At 44.4% G+C, this 20,695-nt stretch overlaps 4 protein-coding genes across 43 annotated transcripts in view; all 4 read right to left on the reverse strand.

The window, feature by feature from the left end:
- The window catches only part of LOC108437803 (protocadherin alpha-C2-like), a 334,331-nt gene that overhangs the window by 27,007 nt on the left and 286,629 nt on the right, over nt 1–20,695 (reverse strand). For 2 of the 40 annotated variants that reach the window (XM_037547165.1, XM_037547142.1), the window contains exon 1: nt 13,830–16,433. The exons of 37 other annotated variants lie outside the window; for them this stretch is intronic. In XM_037547165.1, coding sequence (XP_037403062.1) covers nt 13,830–16,277 — 2,448 coding nt within the window. In that variant the 5' untranslated portion in view covers nt 16,278–16,433. Of the gene's footprint in view, nt 1–396; nt 2,622–13,829; nt 16,434–20,695 lie in introns of those variants that run through there. One more of the 40 variants, XM_037547182.1, reaches the window with a different exon arrangement.
- On the reverse strand, nt 4,452–7,272 carry LOC119265974 (protocadherin gamma-C5-like). Its single transcript, XM_037547185.1, has one exon. It carries the CDS (start codon nt 7,152–7,154, stop codon nt 4,650–4,652), a length of 2,505 nt encoding a protein of 834 aa, XP_037403082.1. The 5' UTR covers nt 7,155–7,272; the 3' UTR covers nt 4,452–4,649.
- Nucleotides 9,233–12,238, reverse strand: LOC119265975 (protocadherin gamma-C5-like). The gene has a single exon (XM_037547186.1). It carries the CDS (start codon nt 12,022–12,024, stop codon nt 9,520–9,522), a length of 2,505 nt encoding a protein of 834 aa, XP_037403083.1. The 5' UTR covers nt 12,025–12,238; the 3' UTR covers nt 9,233–9,519.
- Nucleotides 17,979–20,687, reverse strand: LOC119265973 (protocadherin gamma-C5-like). Its single transcript, XM_037547184.1, has one exon. The coding sequence runs from the start codon at nt 20,526–20,528 to the stop codon at nt 17,994–17,996; it is 2,535 nt and encodes an 844-aa protein (XP_037403081.1). The 5' UTR covers nt 20,529–20,687; the 3' UTR covers nt 17,979–17,993.

Genomic DNA, 20,695 nt, shown 5'->3' on the forward strand with positions numbered 1-20,695 from the left:
AATCTCTAATAATAACACAATCCTTTCTAGTGCTGTATAGAACAATATACAGCACCTCATCCATCAGTCTGAAAATAAAATTAAAATGCAAAGAAGCATTTATGTATTAAGTGTTCACATATCTATACAGAACCATTCCATTGCTAAAGAACCCTTAAAGAACCATCTTCTTTAAAAGTGTATGTCCACAGTCCACACTTGTTCTTAAACAGAGCCACAAGAAACAAGATTAACCACGTCTCTCTCTCTCTCTCTCTCTCTCTCTCTCTCGCTCTCTCATTTAAGACTCCACCCACACAAACGGAAAAGTAAGCAGGTACCAAACCACCAGTGTTTATGTATGCAAACAAAAATCCATCACTCGCGTGTGCAAATTAATTCTGCATTGATTCTCACCTGCTGGCTCTCGAACTTCCACGTGCTGTCAGGTAAAGACGCATCCAGCACGTTGAGCGTGTCTGTGAAGTCAGTGGTGCTGCTGGGCTTAACGAGGGTGAAATCACTGAACTCGGACATTGGAGAGAGATAGGAGCCGAACGACTGACTCTGAGACATCATGTCTCCTCCCAGCACCTCCACATACTTAATGGGGCCGTCAGTGTTGAGCTGGATCTGCAGGTTTCTGTTGGGGTTTTTATATCCAGACTCGCTCCGCCTGATACAGCAGCTCGAGCTGCCTCTACTGCCTCGAGCGCATTTCACCAGCAAGATGAAGAACGTCATCAAACACAGCAGCGAAACAGAAGCGAGAGAGATGATCAGGTACAGAGTGATTTTCCCGCTTTTCTTACTGACCTCCGCGCTTTTCTTGCGGTAGTCTGAGACGGGCTCATGAAAGCCGTCCTCTATCAGCACATCCACGGTGACCGTGGTGGACTGCACGGGCTCTCCGTTGTCCTTGATCTCTATCAGCAGCCTCTGAGAGGAGTCATCCTGCTCGGACACGGAGCGCTTAGTCCTCACCTCTCCTGTGTGCAGATTGACGCTGAACAGAGACGCGTCCGCGGCCTCCGCGAGCCGATAGGAGATCCAGGCGTTATGGCCCGAGTCAGCGTCCACTGCCGTGACCTTAGTGACGAGGTGTCCTGCTTTAGCGGAGCGGGGCATCCTCTGATGAGAGGCGGAGCCCATGACTGCAGAGGGGTAAATGACCGCGGGGGCATTGTCGTTCTGGTCCAGAATGAACACGTGAACTGTGGCGTTGCTGCTCAGAGACGGAGAGCCGTGATCTTTCGCCTGAACTTGGATCTGGAACACTTTCATTTTCTCATAGTCGAAGGAGTGCATGGCGTAGATGCTGCCGTTATCGGAGTTTATATAGAAATAAGATGAGACTGAAATTCCCTTAATTTGTGAATCTAAGACGGAATATGAAACTTTAGCATTTTCTCCCTGATCTGGATCAAACGCCGACACTGTAAATAACACATTGCCAGCACCTTCGTTTTCTTTTACATAGACAGTATATGATGAGTGAGGGAACACCGGTGGATTGTCATTTACATCTAACACGTCCACAGATATTTGGGTTTTAGACTCAAGTAGGGGACTGCCGGAGTCTTGCGCAGTGATCTCAACTGTATATTTAGGAAATGTTTCTTGATCCAAATATGAGTCGGTCACTAAGGCATAATAGTTGGAAATAGATGGTTTTAGCGTGAAAGGTAATCCTGGCTGGATTCTTAGGTGGACTTTACCATTCTCTCCAGAATCACTATCCTTGGCTCCTATTAAAGCCACCACTGTACCGAGGGGAGCATCTTCTCTAACTGGTTTAGGCACAGATTTCAATAGAATCTCTGGCACGTTATCATTTACGTCCAGTATTTCAATTTCAACGCTACATAGTCCCTCCAGTGGCGAAGCTCCTTTGTCTGTGGCGATGACCTCAAATTTAAATGAGCTGACTGTCTCAAAGTCTAGAACATCTTTAACACTAATAGCACCCAGTTCTGAATCAATAGAGAATACATGCTGAATGCTCATTGGCGTGTCTGGTTCAAAAGAATATGTCAACTCACTGTTTACCCCTTCATCGGAGTCTATTGCTTTAACAGTCAAAATGACCGTTCCTTTTGGGGTGTTTTCAGGTACTCTGGTTTTATATGAGGGCTTTTCAAAAACAGGAGAGTTATCATTACTGTCTTGAACCCGGATTATTATCGTTGCGGTTCCAGACCGTGCAGGAGTTGCACCATCCACTGCAGTAAGCAAGAGGTTATGGCTCGACTCCTTCTCTCGATCTAAAGCCTTTTCCAAAACCAGTTCAGGTATTTTGGTACCATCTTTGTTTTTCACACTCAGTATAAAATGCTCGTTTTTATTTAGTACATAGGAGTGTAAAGAATTTGACCCTATATCTGGGTCTTTTGCCGACTCCAAACGAAATCTAGCTCCGGGTATTTTAGCCTCCTCGACATTAACAACAATCTGGTTATTGATAAACAAAGGCGAATTATCATTCACATCCTGTATGTCAATTTCCACGCGATACATTTGTAAAGGGTTTTCTATTATGGCTTCCAGTGTTAACGTACACTTGGCGACTGGTCCACATATTTCTTCCCTGTCGACTCTGTCCGCGATTACTAGCTCTCCCTTCCCCAAATCAATGCCGAAATACTGCTTACCAGTCTCGGTTGCTATCTGCAACTTGCGATCAGATATATCAGAAAGCTTGAGGTCCAGATCTTTTGCGATATTGCACACCACAGACCCTATTTTCAATTCCTCGGGAATGGAGTAGCGGATCTGCGCCGCTATTGTATTCCAGGAGAGGCAGAAAAGCCACAGCGCTCGCCATGAAACACGCCTTTTCCATATTACCGCTCCCATCTCCACAAACAAGATGCTGGTAGATGTTCTGCGTCCGAAAGCATCGCAATCAAGCGACGAGATCGTCCTAATCCACAATCACAATCCCAAACCGCTGGCGTTAAGGCGAGTCCTCATTGTGAACGCTGTGCTGCCGGTCTGAGCTTCGGCTGAGGCTCTAAGACACTGAGGCTCGGAGAGTGGATCTCTTTGTGTGCTTCAGCACCCTATTGGTGGACAGCGCTCCAGTAGAGCGCAGGCTTGAGCAGCGTCTTAAAGGGCCATACCACGCATAATAACCGCAGCAGAGAGGAGCCCATTTCACTCCATATGACTTATTGAGTCACTGTATTTCAATACGCCATGAGAAATGATTGAGCACGTCCTTCAATTCAGTGAACGCGATTCTGATGATATCATGTTTAACACTTATGCCACTATTTTAGTATGTCAATTTGGCAAATAAGGTGAACACAATGTCGTAAATATACACATAGAAAAATCTGATACTGCATCATTTTATAGTTATAGATTAATACTTTTTACACTGAAGGCAGAGTCTTGGAAGAAACGAGAATATTTTGAAAAATGGAAATACTATTAAACTCATATTGGGTAAGTGAACATATTTCTGGACATATTAACTGACGCACATGCTATGCACTTCTCTCAGTACAGCAATATTGATTATGTACGTTTTCTCAGTTCAGGAATCAAACAGTGGCCATTTTAAAACGTCTGTTCACAGGAAAAGCTGTGAAATGAGAACTTGGTAAAAGTCGTAATGTGACAGAATGGTTCAATTGTCTCTTTGCAGATGTAAAACATGCGCTACGTCTCAAAACATAGCAGAATGTAAAAAAAAGAGGCGATTGCGTCATCAAGCGCGCGCAAAAGCTTTATCCAAAATGAGATAGGATGCCATAAATATCCTCTCCACACACACACACACACACACACACACACACACACACACACACACACACACACACACACACACAAACACAAAGTTTTATCAGTCGACATGTCAACAGAATATGTCCACATGCTAACTAGGCTTTATTGACCTTGTGTTTTAAATGGTGAGCCAGCGGTGTTGCTACAATTCTAATCAACCAGATAAAGGGAATAATGAACTAAATAACTGGGAAAAGTATCGTGTTTCCACATAGTGCTCGCCAAGTATAACAGCAGCGTACTCAGCTTGACAATGTAAAAATCAAAGAACCCTTTTTTTGGTGCTACATAGAACCATTTTCAATTAAATGGAACCTCAAACATTTCATCATGCAAATAACCATTTAAATATATAATGGATCTAAATAGAAGCCATAGGTCTATATAGAACTAACGTCTTTCCAACGACACTTAGCAGCACGACAGGTAGCAGCAAGTGACACGCCAGCTACACTGTAAACATCTGCTGGCTGTGATGAGTTGCTCTTATAACCCAAGATCATTACTAACACTTAGCAGCATTATGGAAATGAAATATGAGCCTGCGGAAGATCAAGATAAACAACCGATTGTAGTGCAAAACACAACGATGAAATTAACCAGAAAGGTTGGGAAAATCAAATAATAAAGAAGAAAAATTAATAACTAACGAATCATCACATGTTCCTGATTCTATGTAAACGTCGAAAGAACGACTTAGAAGAATGCAGCTACTGTCCAGTGTACGTAGGTCAACTGACCGAGAAGTACATTTTCGAATAAGCATATCAAAGCACTGTCAAACACACGTCAGCCAAACGTCTCAAACTCAGTCCAACTGAGGCTTTGATAAATGCAGAATACGAGTAGAGATCAGTGGAACACCTGTAGACTTCAAATCAATCATCTAAGTGTAAATTGCACTGAACTGAAACAAGATGTACCGCATGTCTCACCTGCTGACTCTCGAACTTCCACGTGCTGTCAGGTAAGGACGCATCCAGCACGTTGAGCGTGTCTGTGAAGTCAGTGGTGCTGCTGGGCTTAACGAGGGTGAAATCACTGAACTCGGACATTGGAGAGAGATAGGAGCCGAACGACTGACTCTGAGACATCATGTCTCCTCCCAGCACCTCCACATACTTAATGGGGCCGTCAGTGTTGAGCTGGATCTGCAGGTTTCTGTTGGGGTTTTTATATCCAGACTCACTCCGCCTGATACAGCAGCTCGAGCTGCCTCTACTGCCTCGAGCGCATTTCACCAGCAAGATGAAGAACGTCATCAAACACAGCAGCGAAACAGAAGCGAGAGAGATGATCAGGTACAGAGTGATTTTCCCGCTTTTCTTACTGACCTCCGCGCTTTTCTTGCGGTAGTCTGAGACGGGCTCATGAAAGCCGTCCTCTATCAGCACATCCACGGTGACCGTGGTGGACTGCACGGGCTCTCCGTTGTCCTTGATCTCTATCAGCAGCCTCTGAGAGGAGTCATCCTGCTCGGACACGGAGCGCTTAGTCCTCACCTCTCCTGTGTGCAGATTGACGCTGAACAGAGACGCGTCCGCGGCCTCCGCGAGCCGATAGGAGATCCAGGCGTTATGGCCCGAGTCAGCGTCCACTGCCGTGACCTTAGTGACGAGGTGTCCTGCTTTAGCGGAGCGGGGCATCCTCTGATGAGAGGCGGAGCCCATGACTGCAGAGGGGTAAATGATCGCGGGGGCATTGTCGTTCTGGTCCAGAATGAACACGTGAACTGTGGCGTTGCTGCTCAGAGACGGAGAGCCGTGATCTTTCGCCTGAACTTGGATCTGGAACACTTTCATTTTCTCGTAGTCGAAGGAGTGCATGGTGTAGATGCTGCCGTTATCGGAGTTTATGTAGATATAAGATGAGACTGGAGTGTCGAGAACTCTAGAATCTAATACTGAATACGACACTTTGGCATTTTCTCCCTGATCTGGATCAGAAGCTGAAACTGAACACAATATGGACCCAGCAGCGCTGTTCTCCTTCACGTAAACAGAGTAAAACGGCTGAGTGAAAATAGGCGGGTTATCATTTACATCTAAAACACTGACGACGATCTCCTGCTTAGATGTGAGCTGAGGAGATCCAGAATCAGCAGCTACTATAACAACAATATACACAGAGTGAGACTCTCTGTCCAGTTTCTGGTCTGTAATTAGTGTATAATGATTGGAAATTGAGGGTTTTAATGAAAAAGGAGCGCCTGGTAATAAAGTCAGACTGACTCTGCCGTTCTCTCCTGTGTCTAAATCTTTGGCGCTTATCAAAGCCACAACTGTTCCAACTGGAGCGTCTTCACGCACAGGACTGGGCAGAGACTTTAAGACTATTTCAGGAGCGTTATCGTTCATATCCAAAACATCCATACGTACCCTACAAATGCCCTCCATTGGGGGGATACCTTTATCTCTGGCAACAACATCAAATTTGAAGGAGCTGCCCGCCTCATAATCTATATTACTTTTCACTTTAATGTCGCCTGTCACTGAATCAATAGCGAACAAACTGTCTATTGCGTCAGTTGTGTGCGGCCCAAATGAATAACTAATTTCACTGTTAGCGCCTTCATCTCGATCTACAGCTCTAACAGAAACAATTACTGCTCCTGCTGGCGTGTTTTCTGTAATTTGTGCGTTATATTGGGCCTTTTCAAAAACTGGCACATTATCATTATTATCTAGAACGCGAACAATGATTTCTGCTGTGCCGGTTCTGGCAGGTTTTCCTCCATCTAAAGCAATCAACATGAGACTGAGCGTTGCCTGTTTCTCTCTGTCCAGAGACGATTCTAAGACCAATTCGGGGACTTTCATTCCATCGGTTTCTGTTTTTATATCCAACACAAAGTGCTCGTTTTTACTGAGTGTGTAAGTCCGCAGTGAATTCGACCCAACATCAGGATCTTGAGCAGCCTCTAAACGAAATCTTGCACCAGGTGCTGTTGACTCAGCTATGTTTAATATATTTTCTTTATTTTGGAAAACGGGCGAATTGTCATTAATGTCCTGAATCTCTATTTCGACGCGATACAGCTGTAATGGATTTTCTACAATAGCCTCTAACGGAAGGAGGCAAGTGGCGCTTTGGCTGCATAACGTCTCTCTGTCGATTCTCTCACTCACCACCAGCTCACCTTTGGCTGAATCCACGCCGAAATACTGCTTACCAGACTCGGAGGCGATCCGCAAATTCCGTTCAAAAACCTCAGACAATTTCAAATCCAGGTCTTTGGCGATGTTTCCCACCACAGTGCCCTCATTCAGCTCCTCTGGGATGGTGTAGCGAATCTGTGCCTCGATTATATTCCACACAGCAAGAGCCTGAAGCAGCCCGGCAATCCACCATTTTCTGCGCATTTTTCTCATCATAATCTCCATGTTGTAGATCCGACATGCATCGCGCGATATAACAGCGAGTAAATCATTTCAAAGCCAGTGAAATCCTTTGTCTGTTGGTCGACAGAAAGACTGAATCTGTGCGTCCGACGCTGCGGGCTGAAGCTCCTCTTGTGAGAGGAATGACACAATGGAAAGGGGAGGGAGTGGATCTCTTTGTGCTGTACTGGCCTCCTATTGGCTCTCAGCGCACCAATAGACTGGGAGGAGTAATAAGCTGCCGTTTAAAGGGACAGTGCGGCTGGAGCTGTGCGCTATGTATGACACATTTGAGGCCAAAGAGAATAAAACACATAAAGGAGTGAAGCAAATAACAACAGAGGAGCATTCGTTTAAGAATATTGGAGCGCACTTCCCGTTAGAACGTCATCTGTTTTATTACTTCACTCCAATTTTTGGGAACAAAATTAAAGGAAACCAGAGAGAACAGAATCCTGATCAATCAGAGGTTCAGCACCACAGTTGGGGACAGCGACAGATACTTCACTGAACTAGTTGTCCATGCTAGACAAACCACTTAGGTTACTTCTTCTTTCAGTTCACACACACACACACACACACACACACACACACACACACACACACACACACACACACCTCATTCTGCTGCAGTACACAAACTGAAAACCATCCAATATTAATAATTAAACTATTTCTAATAGGTGGTGCGTAATGATGCTTCCCAAGACCTCAATTCGTTAATGAGAAAATAAAAAAACGAGATATTTCAATATTTAAAATAATGCAGATTAATACATTTTGTTATTCCACTTACATAAAAAGCTCAATGCATCGTCCCATTACACACGTGCAGATACTCGGCTACCTTTGTGTATCACTGCAATCCTGCTAAAACACTGCGCTACGTCAAACTCCACTTTTCAATACTAAAATACAGTTATATGCACTAAACAGCTTGTGATACAATAGAACTACAGGCGTCGTGAGAAAACAAACCGACATGGAAGCGATGAATGCTCTTTACTGAACACGCAGCAAGGAACAACCACCGCTCATTGCTACTGACACGTCCTGATAGCAGGCAGCTCACTTCTTGCCATGCAGCACGAATTTGTGGCAGAGAGTAAATCCACACACAGAACAACACAATCAACACTCACATAAACCTTTAAGCTCAGCAATAACAACGTCTACATGAACACTTTCTCCTACAGGGAAAGTGATGCTTCCCAAGATGTACCGTGCATGACCACGCCCCCCCACATCAGCGCCAGCAAGCGGCGGGACACTACAATTCCAATCGTCTATGTCAGGAGCTCATAATTCGTCTGAAATGATTTATTTATTATTAAGTCACAAGTGCTTTTTATTGTGGCTAACAAATCGAGTTTGGGTAACCATTACAGCCCAATCAGATATTGGGGCTCGTAACTCAGTCTTGGTAAAAATATACAACTATTCACTTTGAACAGCAACAGTGTTGTGAGCTTCACGTAACAGAGTTTACGGCGTCCAAGGCTAAGAGGACAAACTGCGTTGTGGTGCTGAAGACAATCAAGATGCTACTTGCCAGGCTTGAAAGAAATATGACACGGAATTTTCCAAGTGCTGCACGTTTTAAAATATCTTTATAGCAGTTATTCTTTCAGACAAGAGGAAAGGAAAACACGATGGATCTGTCACACTGTCTCTTTAAATGGCACCCTGGTGATCCATCATTCCAGAGTATTATATCAGTGTTTCCAAGGACGTTCTGCAGCTTATGTATCTGGAAAATCGCTTCTTATTAGAGGTCTGAAGTTAAGAGAGAACATTATCTGGCATTCATACAAAAGGGTGCGTACGTGACTTTGAATGTCTCTGGTAAACGGGAATATGTGAGTAAAGATGGGATGACAAAAAAAAAAAATAATAATAAACAGTATAAGCAGTGATGGAACTGTGAATTGATTTGGAAAATAAAGGGGTGTGTTTTACATTTTTTGAAGAAAAGTGAAATGTAAGCTCGATGATCAGTAAAATATCCATTTTACGAATGTAATATTCAAAACTCAGACAAAATAAATAATATTTGAAATGAACACGGTTTTCCGAGTTTATGGATATGAATGGGATAACTGTCAGAGTTTCACTAAGATTTTCCAATTTCGCAACAGTGGGTGAATTAAGGCATATGTGGGAGGAGCATGGACAGATCAATTTGAAATAGTTTCAGAGTCTCATGGAAAATTTACGAATTGTGAAGGAAAATAAGAGGCAAAAATTAGGCGAAAACCATCTGCCCTGACGTGAAAAGACCTAAATAGAACAATGCAGTCGAGCAACGCATAAAAACTTCACGTTTAAGCTTATAAAAGCGCCACTAACGACAGGATAAATACACCTGTTAACAATGATGATAAGCAAACATGCTCCAGACTGATATTTCAAAAAAAGCACCCACCTGCTGACTCTCGAACTTCCACGTGCTGTCAGGTAAGGACGCATCCAGCACGTTGAGCGTGTCTGTGAAGTCAGTGGTGCTGCTGGGCTTAACGAGGGTGAAATCACTGAACTCGGACATTGGAGAGAGATAGGAGCCGAACGACTGACTCTGAGACATCATGTCTCCTCCCAGCACCTCCACATACTTAATGGGGCCGTCAGTGTTGAGCTGGATCTGCAGGTTTCTGTTGGGGTTTTTATATCCAGACTCGCTCCGCCTGATACAGCAGCTCGAGCTGCCTCTACTGCCTCGAGCGCATTTCACCAGCAAGATGAAGAACGTCATCAAACACAGCAGCGAAACAGAAGCGAGAGAGATGATCAGGTACAGAGTGATTTTCCCGCTTTTCTTACTGACCTCCGCGCTTTTCTTGCGGTAGTCTGAGACGGGCTCATGAAAGCCGTCCTCTATCAGCACGTCCACGGTGACCGTGGTGGACTGCACGGGCTCTCCGTTGTCCTTGATCTCTATCAGCAGCCTCTGAGAGGAGTCATCCTGCTCGGACACGGAGCGCTTAGTCCTCACCTCTCCTGTGTGCAGATTGACGCTGAACAGAGACGCGTCCGCGGCCTCCGCGAGCCGATAGGAGATCCAGGCGTTATGGCCCGAGTCAGCGTCCACTGCCGTGACCTTAGTGACGAGGTGTCCTGCTTTAGCGGAGCGGGGCATCCTCTGATGAGAGGCGGAGCCCATGACTGCAGAGGGGTAAATGACCGCGGGGGCATTGTCGTTCTGGTCCAGAATGAACACATGAACTGTGGCGTTGCTGCTCAGAGACGGAGAGCCGTGATCTTTCGCCTGAACTTGGATCTGGAACACTTTCATTTTCTCGTAGTCGAAGGAGTGCATGGTGTAGATGCTGCCGTTATCGGAGTTTATGTAGATATAAGATGAGACTGGAGTGTCGAGAACTCTAGAATCTAATACTGAATACGACACTTTGGCATTTTCTCCCTGATCTGGATCAGAAGCTGAAACTGAACACAATATGGAACCAGCAGCGCTGTTCTCCTTCACGTAAACAGAGTAAAACGGCTGAGTGAAAATAGGCGGGTTATCATTTACATCTAAAACACTGACGACGATCTCCTGCTTAGATGTGAGCTGAGGAGATCCAGAATCAGCAGCTACTATAACAACATTATACACAGCGTGAGACTCTCTGTCCAGTTTCTGGTCTGTAATTAGTGTATAATGATTGGAAATTGAGGGTTTTAATGTAAAAGGAGCGCCTGGTAATAAAGTCAGACTGACTCTGCCGTTCTCTCCTGTGTCTAAATCTTTGGCGCTTATCAAAGCCACAACTGTTCCAACTGGAGCGTCTTCACGCACAGGACTGGGCAGAGACTTTAAGACTATTTCTGGAGCGTTATCGTTCATATCCAAAACTTCTACAGTTATGCTACAGACGCCCTCCATCGGTGGAATACCTTTATCTGTGGCCACAATATCAAACTTGAAGGAGCTGGCCGCCTCGTAATCTACATTACTTTTCACTTTAATGTCTCCAGTGAGAGAGTCAATAGAAAGCAAATTCTGTATTAATTCAGATGTATGTGGTGCGAATGAATAAATAATTTCACCATTAGCACCCTCATCTCGATCCAGAGCTTTGACAGATATAACTACCGCTCCTGTTGGTGTGTTTTCAACAATTTGTACGTCATACTGAGCTTTTTCAAAAACTGGTGCATTGTCATTATTATCAAGCACGCGAACAGTGATTTCTGCTGTGCCAGTTCTGGCAGGTTTTCCTCCATCTAGAGCAGTAAGCAGTAGACCGAGAGTTGGTTGTTTCTCTCTGTCCAAAGACGTTTGTAAAACAAGCTGAGGAACCTTAGTTCCATCCTTTTCTGTTTTTATATCCAACACAAAGTGCTCGTTTTTACTGAGTGTGTAAGTCCGCAGTGAATTCGACCCAACATCAGGATCTTGTGCAGCTTCTAACCGAAATCTTGCACCAGGTGCTGTTGACTCAGCTATGTTTAAAACCTTCTCATTGTTTTGGAAAACGGGCGAATTGTCATTAATGTCCTGAATCTCGATTTCGACACGATACAGCTGTAATGGATTTTCTACAATAGCCTCTAACGGAAGGAGGCAAGTGGCGCTTTGGCTGCATAACGTCTCTCTGTCGATTCTCTCACTCACCACCAGCTCACCTTTGGCTGAATCCACGCCGAAATACTGCTTACCAGACTCGGAGGCGATCCGCAAATTCCGTTCAAAAACCTCAGACAATTTCAAATCCAGGTCTTTGGCGATGTTTCCCACCACAGTGCCCTCATTCAGCTCCTCTGGGATGGTGTAGCGAATCTGTGCCTCGATTATATTCCACACAGCAAGAGCCTGAAGCAGCCCGGCAATCCACCATTTTCTGCGCATTTTTCTCATCATAATCTCCATGTTGTAGATCCGACATGCATCGCGCGATATAACAGCGAGTAAATCATTTCAAAGCCAGTGAAATCCTTTGTCTGTTGGTCGACAGAAAGACTGAATCTGTGCGCGTCCGACGCTGCGGGCTGAAGCTCCTCTTGTGAGAGGAATGACACAATGGAAAGGGGAGGGAGTGGATCTCTTTGTGCTGTACTGGCCTCCTATTGGCTCACAGCGCGCCAATAGACTGGGAGGAGTAACAAGCTGCCGTTTAAAGAGACAGTGCGGCTGTAGCAAAGTGCAGTCATATATCATACGTTCTCTCAGGCCAAAGTAAACAAAGCACATAGAAAATGTAATAAATATTAAAGAAACTTTAGGACGACATCCTAACCACGTCTTAAGAGCACCACCTGTACTACAGGATTACTTTAATATGCGAGAGTGAAGTATGAAGGAAACATAAGTGTTTGGAGGAAACACAGTTCTGAGCTGTCCAAAGTTCAGCACCCGTGTATTGGACAGCGACAGACGAGTGAATTGTGTCGCTATTGTTCGACTCAAGTTGAATTACTGTCTTGATCTCAACACACACACACACACACACACACACACACGGAAACCCACGCAAGACATTTAAATATATTAATCATGGACTGAAATTCCAGCAACATTAACAATAGAGCCTCTTTATATAAACAAATATGTCAAGTTATTGATTGACCCACCATAAAGCTCGATTCAGACGTGAAACCACTAAAGTTATTTTTTATGCTTATTCCACAATGATTTGTTTTTCGTATTTCGAGGTAGTTCAAGCTTCATCGTTAATCCAAACAAAGCATTTTTGCGCACAATTCAAAATGTGAAACTATACGCAATTACATCAGAGCACTTCAAAGGCTGGTTGGAGTCAAGAAATAATGTTAAACTACAAGCACAGCAGTTTGTAGTGTAACTTCCAACTTTAAACGCTAAACTTCCAAGTTAGAGTGTGTTGTTGCCGATTATCAAAGCTCCAATGGTTTGAAAAAGAAATGTTTAAAGGTGGACAATCCAAAAAAAGAAAACCTATGTTATCAGCAGGTCTTCCTCCTTGTTATTGGGAAAAAGCATGCTTATATAACGAATACAAAAATAGAGTATTATAACATTGCCGTTGAAAATAAAATGAAGGGAAACTATAATAATAATAAATTGTGCCATTTTAGCATTTGGCTTTTTTGCAGCCACAAAAAGAAGTAGAACTCCAAAAATTAAGCAAGTTTTCTGCGTTGTTTTCTGTAAAAGTAGTTTTGGTTAATGTCCTGAAAAACTTATTTTACATGGACCACCTTCAAAATGTGGCGAGACGTTTCTGAATTGCTTAGAAAAAATAGACACCCAGATACTTAAAACAGAAGGGAGACTACATTAATACATGAGAACGAAATGCTACCAAAATGCAGTGAATACATTTTCGCACAGGATAAAATCTTCACACAAAAAAATTACAATTCAATAAAGACTCACTTTTTGGCTCTCGATCTTTCACGTGCTGTCAGGAACTGACGCATCGATAACGGTTAGCATCTGTTCAAAGTCTGTGGTTCTGCTTGGCTTAAAGTATTTCTCATTTTCAAAACACTTAACAACTATAACATATAAAGAACTAGGAAAATGTAGATTGCATTACTGCTAAGCGCAATTGGCGAAACAAAACTACGAGCATATGAAATGCAGCACATCCAGCTCGACGTGATATTTCAGCACCAAACACGACAAGAACAGCAACAAAGCAACGAACAACAAAACCACATATTACTGCTGATTGTTTCCAACAAAGTACTCACCTGCTGACTCTCGAACTTCCACGTGCTGTCAGGTAAGGACGCGTCCAGCACGTTGAGCGTGTCTGTGAAGTCAGTGGTGCTGCTGGGCTTAACGAGGGTGAAATCACTGAACTCGGACATTGGAGAGAGATAGGAGCCGAACGACTGACTCTGAGACATCATGTCTCCTCCCAGCACCTCCACATACTTAATGGGGCCGTCCGTGTTGAGCTGGATCTGCAGGTTTCTGTTGGGGTTTTTATATCCAGACTCACTCCTCCTGATACAGCAGCTCGAGCTGCCTCTACTGCCTCGAGCGCATTTCACCAGCAAGATGAAGAACGTCATCAAACACAGCAGCGAAACAGAAGCGAGAGAGATGATCAGGTACAGAGTGATTTTCCCGCTTTTCTTACTGACCTCCGCGCTTTTCTTGCGGTAGTCTGAGACGGGCTCATGAAAGCCGTCCTCTATCAGCACATCCACGGTGACCGTGGTGGACTGCACGGGCTCTCCGTTGTCCTTGATCTCTATCAGCAGCCTCTGAGAGGAGTCATCCTGCTCGGACACGGAGCGCTTAGTCTTCACCTCTCCTGTGTGCAGATTGACGCTGAACAGAGACGCGTCCGCGGCCTCCGCGAGCCGATAGGAGATCCAGGCGTTATGGCCCGAGTCAGCGTCCACTGCCGTGACCTTAGTGACGAGGTGTCCTGCTTTAGCGGAGCGGGGAATCCTCTGATGAGAGGCGGAGCCCATGGCTGCAGAGGGGTAAATGATCGCGGGGGCATTATCGTTCTGGTCCAGAATGAACACATGAACTGTGGCGTTGCTGCTCAGAGACGGAGAGCCGTGATCTTTCGCCTGAACTTGGATCTGGAACACTTTCATTTTCTCGTAGTCGAAGGAGTGCATGGTGTAGATGCTGCCGTTATCGGAGTTTATGTAGATATAAGATGAGACTGGAGTGTCGAGAACTCTAGAATCTAATACTGAATACGACACTTTGGCATTTTCAGCCTGATCTGGATCAGAAGCTGAAACTGAACACAATATGGAACCAGCAGCGCTGTTCTCCTTCACGTAAACAGAGTAAAACGGCTGAGTGAAAATAGGCGGGTTATCATTTACATCTAAAACACTGACGACGATCTCCTGCTTAGATGTGAGCTGAGGAGATCCAGAATCAGCAGCTACTATAACAACATTATACACAGAGTGAGACTCTCTGTCCAGTTTCTGGTCTGTAATTAGTGTATAATGATTGGAAATTGAGGGTTTTAATGAAAAAGGAGCGCCTGGTAATAAAGTCAGACTGACTCTGCCGTTCTCTCCTGTGTCTAAATCTTTGGCGCTTATCAAAGCCACAACTGTTCCAACTGGAGCGTCTTCACGCACAGGACTGGGCAGAGACTTTAAGACTATTTCAGGAGCGTTATCGTTCATATCTAAAATGTTTACACGAACCCTACAAAGGCCTTCCATAGGCGGAGTACCTTTATCTGTGGCAACGATATCAAACTTGAAGGTACTACCTGCTTCATAATCTATATTACTGTTTACTTTAAGGTCGCCCGTAACTGAATCGATGGAAAATAATGCCTGTATGATGTCAGGTGTGTGCGTAGCAAAGGAATAATGTATTTCGCCATTAGCACCCTCATCTCGATCAACTGCTTTGACAGATATAACTATCGCTCCTGCTGGCGTGTTTTCTGCAATTTGTGTGTCATATTGAGCTTTTTCAAAAACTGGCGAATTATCATTAATATCTAGAACGCGAATAATGATTTCTGCTGTGCCGGTTCTGGCAGGTTTTCCTCCATCTAAAGCAGTCAACATGAGGCTGAGCGTTGGTTGTTTCTCTCTGTCCAGAGACGATTGTAACACTAACTCGGGAACTACCGCACCATCATTTTCTGTCTTTACCTCTAATAGAAAGTGTTCGTTTTTACTGAGTGTGTAAGTCCGCAGTGAATTCGACCCAACATCAGGATCTTGTGCAGCTTCTAACCGAAATCTTGCACCAGGTGCTGTTGACTCAGCTATGTTTAAAACCTTCTCATTGTTTTGGAAAACGGGCGAATTGTCATTAATGTCCTGAATCTCTATTTCGACGCGATACAGCTGTAATGGATTTTCTACAATAGCCTCTAACGGAAGGAGGCAAGTGGCGCTTTGGCTGCATAACGTCTCTCTGTCGATTCTCTCACTCACCACCAGCTCACCTTTGGCTGAATCCACGCCGAAATACTGCTTACCAGACTCGGAGGCGATCCGCAAATTCCGTTCAAAAACCTCAGACAATTTCAAATCCAGGTCTTTGGCGATGTTTCCCACCACAGTGCCCTCATTCAGCTCCTCTGGGATGGTGTAGCGAATCTGTGCCTCGATTATATTCCACACAGCAAGAGCCTGAAGCAGCCCGGCAATCCACCATTTTCTGCGCATTTTTCTCATCATAATCTCCATGTTGTAGATCCGACATGCATCGCGCGATATAACAGCGAGTAAACCATTTCAAAGCCAGTGAAATCCTTTGTCTGTTGGTCGACAGAAAGACTGAATCGGTGCGCGTCCGACGCTGCGGGCTGAAGCTCCTCTTGTGAGAGGAATGACACAATGGAAAGGGGAGGGAGTGGATCTCTTTGTGCTGTACTGGCCTCCTATTGGCTCACAGCGCGCCAATAGACTGGGAGGAGTAACAAGCTGCCGTTTAAAGAGACAGTGCGGCTGTAGCAAAGTGCAGTCATATATCATACGTTCTCTCAGGCCAAAGTAAACAAAGCACATAGAAAATTTAATAAATATTAAATAAACTTTAGGACGACATCCTAACCACGTCTTAAGAGCACCACCTGTACTACAGGATTACTTTAATATGCGAGAGTGAAGTATGAAGGAAACATAAGTGTCTGGAGGAAACACAGTTCTGAGCTGTCCAAAGTTCAGCACCCGTGTATTGGACAGCGACAGACGAGTGAATTGTGTCGCTATTGTTCGACTCAAGTTGAATTACTGTCTTGATCTCAACACACACACACACACACACACACACACGGAAACCCACGCAAGACATTTAAATATATTAATCATGGACTGAAATTCCAGCAACATTAACAATAGAGCCTCTTTATATAAACAAATATGTCAAGTTATTGATTGACCCACCATAAAGCTCGATTCAGACGTGAAACCACTAAAGTTATTTTTTATGCTTATTCCACAATGATTTGTTTTTCGTATTTCGAGCTAGTTCAAGCTTCATCGTTAATCCAAACAAAGCATTTTTGCGCACAATTCAAAATGTGAAACTATACGCAATTACATCAGAGCACTTCAAAGGCTGGTTGGAGTCAAGAAATAATGTTAAACTACAAGCACAGCAGTTTGTAGTGTAACTTCCAACTTTAAACGCTAAACTTCCAAGTTAGAGTGTGTTGTTGCCGATTATCAAAGCTCCAATGGTTTGAAAAAGAAATGTTTAAAGGTGGACAATCCAAAAAAAGAAAACCTATGTTATCAGCAGGTCTTCCTCCTTGTTATTGGGAAAAAGCATGCTTATATAACGAATACAAAAATAGAGTATTATAACATTGCCGTTGAAAATAAAATGAAGGGAAACTATAATAATAATAAATTGTGCCATTTTAGCATTTGGCTTTTTTGCAGCCACAAAAAGAAGTAGAACTCCAAAAATTAAGCAAGTTTTCTGCGTTGTTTTCTGTAAAAGTAGTTTTGGTTAATGTCCTGAAAAACTTATTTTACATGGACCACCTTCAAAATGTGGCGAGACGTTTCTGAAATGCTTAGAAAAAATAGACACCCAGATACTTAAAACAGAAGGGAGACTACATTAATACATGAGAACGAAATGCTACCAAAATGCAGTGAATACATTTTCGCACAGGATAAAATCTTCACACAAAAAAATTACAATTCAATAAAGACTCACTTTTTGGCTCTCGATCTTTCACGTGCTGTCAGGAACTGACGCATCGATAACGTTTAGCCTCTGTTCAAAGTCCGTGGTTCTGCTTGGCTTAAAGTATTTCTCATTTTCAAAACACTTAACAACTATGACATATAAAGAACTAGGAAAATGTAGATTGCATTACTGCTAAGCACAATTGGCGAAACAAAACTACAAGCATATGAAATGCAGCACATCCAGCTCGACGTGATATTTCAGCACCAAACACGACAAGAACAGCAACAAAGCAACGAACAACAAAACCACATATTACTGCTGATTGTTTCCAACAAAGTACTCACCTGCTGACTCTCGAACTTCCACGTGCTGTCAGGTAAGGACGCGTCCAGCACGTTGAGCGTGTCTGTGAAGTCAGTGGTGCTGCTGGGCTTAACGAGGGTGAAATCACTGAACTCGGACATTGGAGAGAGATAGGAGCCGAACGACTGACTCTGAGACATCATGTCTCCTCCCAGCACCTCCACATACTTAATGGGGCCGTCCGTGTTGAGCTGGATCTGCAGGTTTCTGTTGGGGTTTTTATATCCAGACTCGCTCCGCCTGATACAGCAGCTCGAGCTGCCTCTACTGCCTCGAGCGCATTTCACCAGCAAGATGAAGAACGTCATCAAACACAGCAGCGAAACAGAAGCGAGAGAGATGATCAGGTACAGAGTGATTTTCCCGCTTTTCTTACTGACCTCCGCGCTTTTCTTGCGGTAGTCTGAGACGGGCTCATGAAAGCCGTCCTCTATCAGCACATCCACGGTGACCGTGGTGGACTGCACGGGCTCTCCGTTGTCCTTGATCTCTATCAGCAGCCTCTGAGAGGAGTCATCCTGCTCGGACACGGAGCGCTTAGTCCTCACCTCTCCTGTGTGCAGATTGACGCTGAACAGAGACGCGTCCGCGGCCTCCGCGAGCCGATAGGAGATCCAGGCGTTATGGCCCGAGTCAGCATCCACTGCCGTGACCTTAGTGACGAGGTGTCCTGCTTTAGCGGAGCGGGGCATCCTCTGATGAGAGGCGGAGCCCATGACTGCAGAGGGGTAAATGACCGCGGGGGCATTGTCGTTCTGGTCCAGGATGAACACATGAACTGTGGCGTTGCTGCTCAGAGACGGAGAGCCGTGATCTTTCGCCTGAACTTGGATCTGGAACACTTTCATTTTCTCGTAGTCGAAGGAGTGCATGGTGTAGATGCTGCCGTTATCGGAGTTTATGTAGATATAAGATGAGACTGGAGTGTCGAGAACTCTAGAATCTAATACTGAATACGACACTTTGGCATTTTCTCCCTGATCTGGATCAGAAGCTGAAACTGAACACAATATGGAACCAGCAGCGCTGTTCTCCTTTACGTAAACAGAGTAAAACGGCTGAGTGAAAATAGGCGGGTTATCATTTACATCTAAAACACTGACGACGATCTCCTGCTTAGATGTGAGCTGAGGAGATCCAGAATCAGCAGCTACTATAACAACATTATACACAGAGTGAGACTCTCTGTCCAGTTTCTGGTCTGTAATTAGTGTATAATGATTGGAAATTGAGGGTTTTAATGAAAAAGGAGCGCCTGGTGATAAAGTCAGACTGACTTTGCCGTTCTCTCCTGTGTCTAAATCTTTGGCGCTTATCAAAGCCACAACTGTTCCAACTGGAGCGTCTTCACGCACAGGACTGGGCAGAGACTTTAAGACTATTTCAGGAGCGTTATCGTTCATATCTAAAATTTCCAAGTGGACACTACACAGGCCTTCCATTGGAGGAGTGCCTTGGTCTCTCGCCACAATATCAACATCAAAAGACTGGTCTGTCTCAAAATCTATTTCATTTTTTACCTTCACCTCGCCCGTCACTGAATCAACAGAAAACAATCTGTGAAGCACATCTGGTGTGTGTGGTCCAAACGAATAGCTGATTTCTTTGTTCAAGCCGTCATCCAGGTCTTGCGCTTTTACAGTCACCACTACCGCACCTGGCGATGTGTTTTCTGCGAGTTGAGCGTCATACTGAGCCTTTTCAAAAACTGGCGCATTGTCATTGTTATCTAAAACTCGAACAGTGATTTCTGCTGTTCCAGATCTGGCAGGTTTCCCTCCATCTAACGCTGTTAACATTAGGCTGATTGTTGACTGTTTCTCTCTGTCTAGAGGTTTTTCTAAAACCAGCTCAGGAACCTGAGATCCATCTTTAGCTGATTTCAGATTTAATGCAAAGTGCTCGTTTTTACTGAGCGTGTAAGTCCGCAGTGAATTCGACCCAACATCAGGATCTTGTGCAGCTTCTAACCGAAATCTTGCACCAGGTGCTGTTGACTCAGCTATGTTTAAAACCTTCTCATTGTTTTGGAAAACGGGCGAATTGTCATTGATGTCCTGAATCTCTATTTCGACGCGATACAGCTGTAATGGATTTTCTACAATAGCCTCTAACGGAAGGAGGCAAGTGGCGCTTTGGCTGCATAACGTCTCTCTGTCGATTCTCTCACTCACCACCAGCTCACCTTTGGCTGAATCCACGCCGAAATACTGCTTTCCAGACTCGGAGGCGAGCCGTAAATTCCGTTCAAAAACCTCAGACAATTTCAAATCCAGGTCTTTGGCGATGTTTCCCACCACAGTGCCCTCATTCAGCTCCTCTGGGATGGTGTAGCGAATCTGTGCCTCGATTATATTCCACACAGCAAGAGCCTGAAGCAGCCCGGCAATCCACCATTTTCTGCGCATTTTTCTCATCATAATCTCCATTTTGTAGATCCGACATGCATCGCGCGATATAACAGCGAGTAAATCATTTCAAAGCCAGTGAAATCCTTTGTCTGTTGGTCGACAGAAAGACTGAATCTGTGCGCGTCCGACGCTGCGGGCTGAAGCTCCTCTTGTGAGAGGAATGACACAATGGAAAGGGGAGGGAG

Source organism: Pygocentrus nattereri, chromosome 18 (assembly GCF_015220715.1).
Source record: "Pygocentrus nattereri isolate fPygNat1 chromosome 18, fPygNat1.pri, whole genome shotgun sequence".
In the NCBI taxonomy this organism is placed as follows: domain Eukaryota; kingdom Metazoa; phylum Chordata; class Actinopteri; order Characiformes; family Serrasalmidae; genus Pygocentrus; species Pygocentrus nattereri.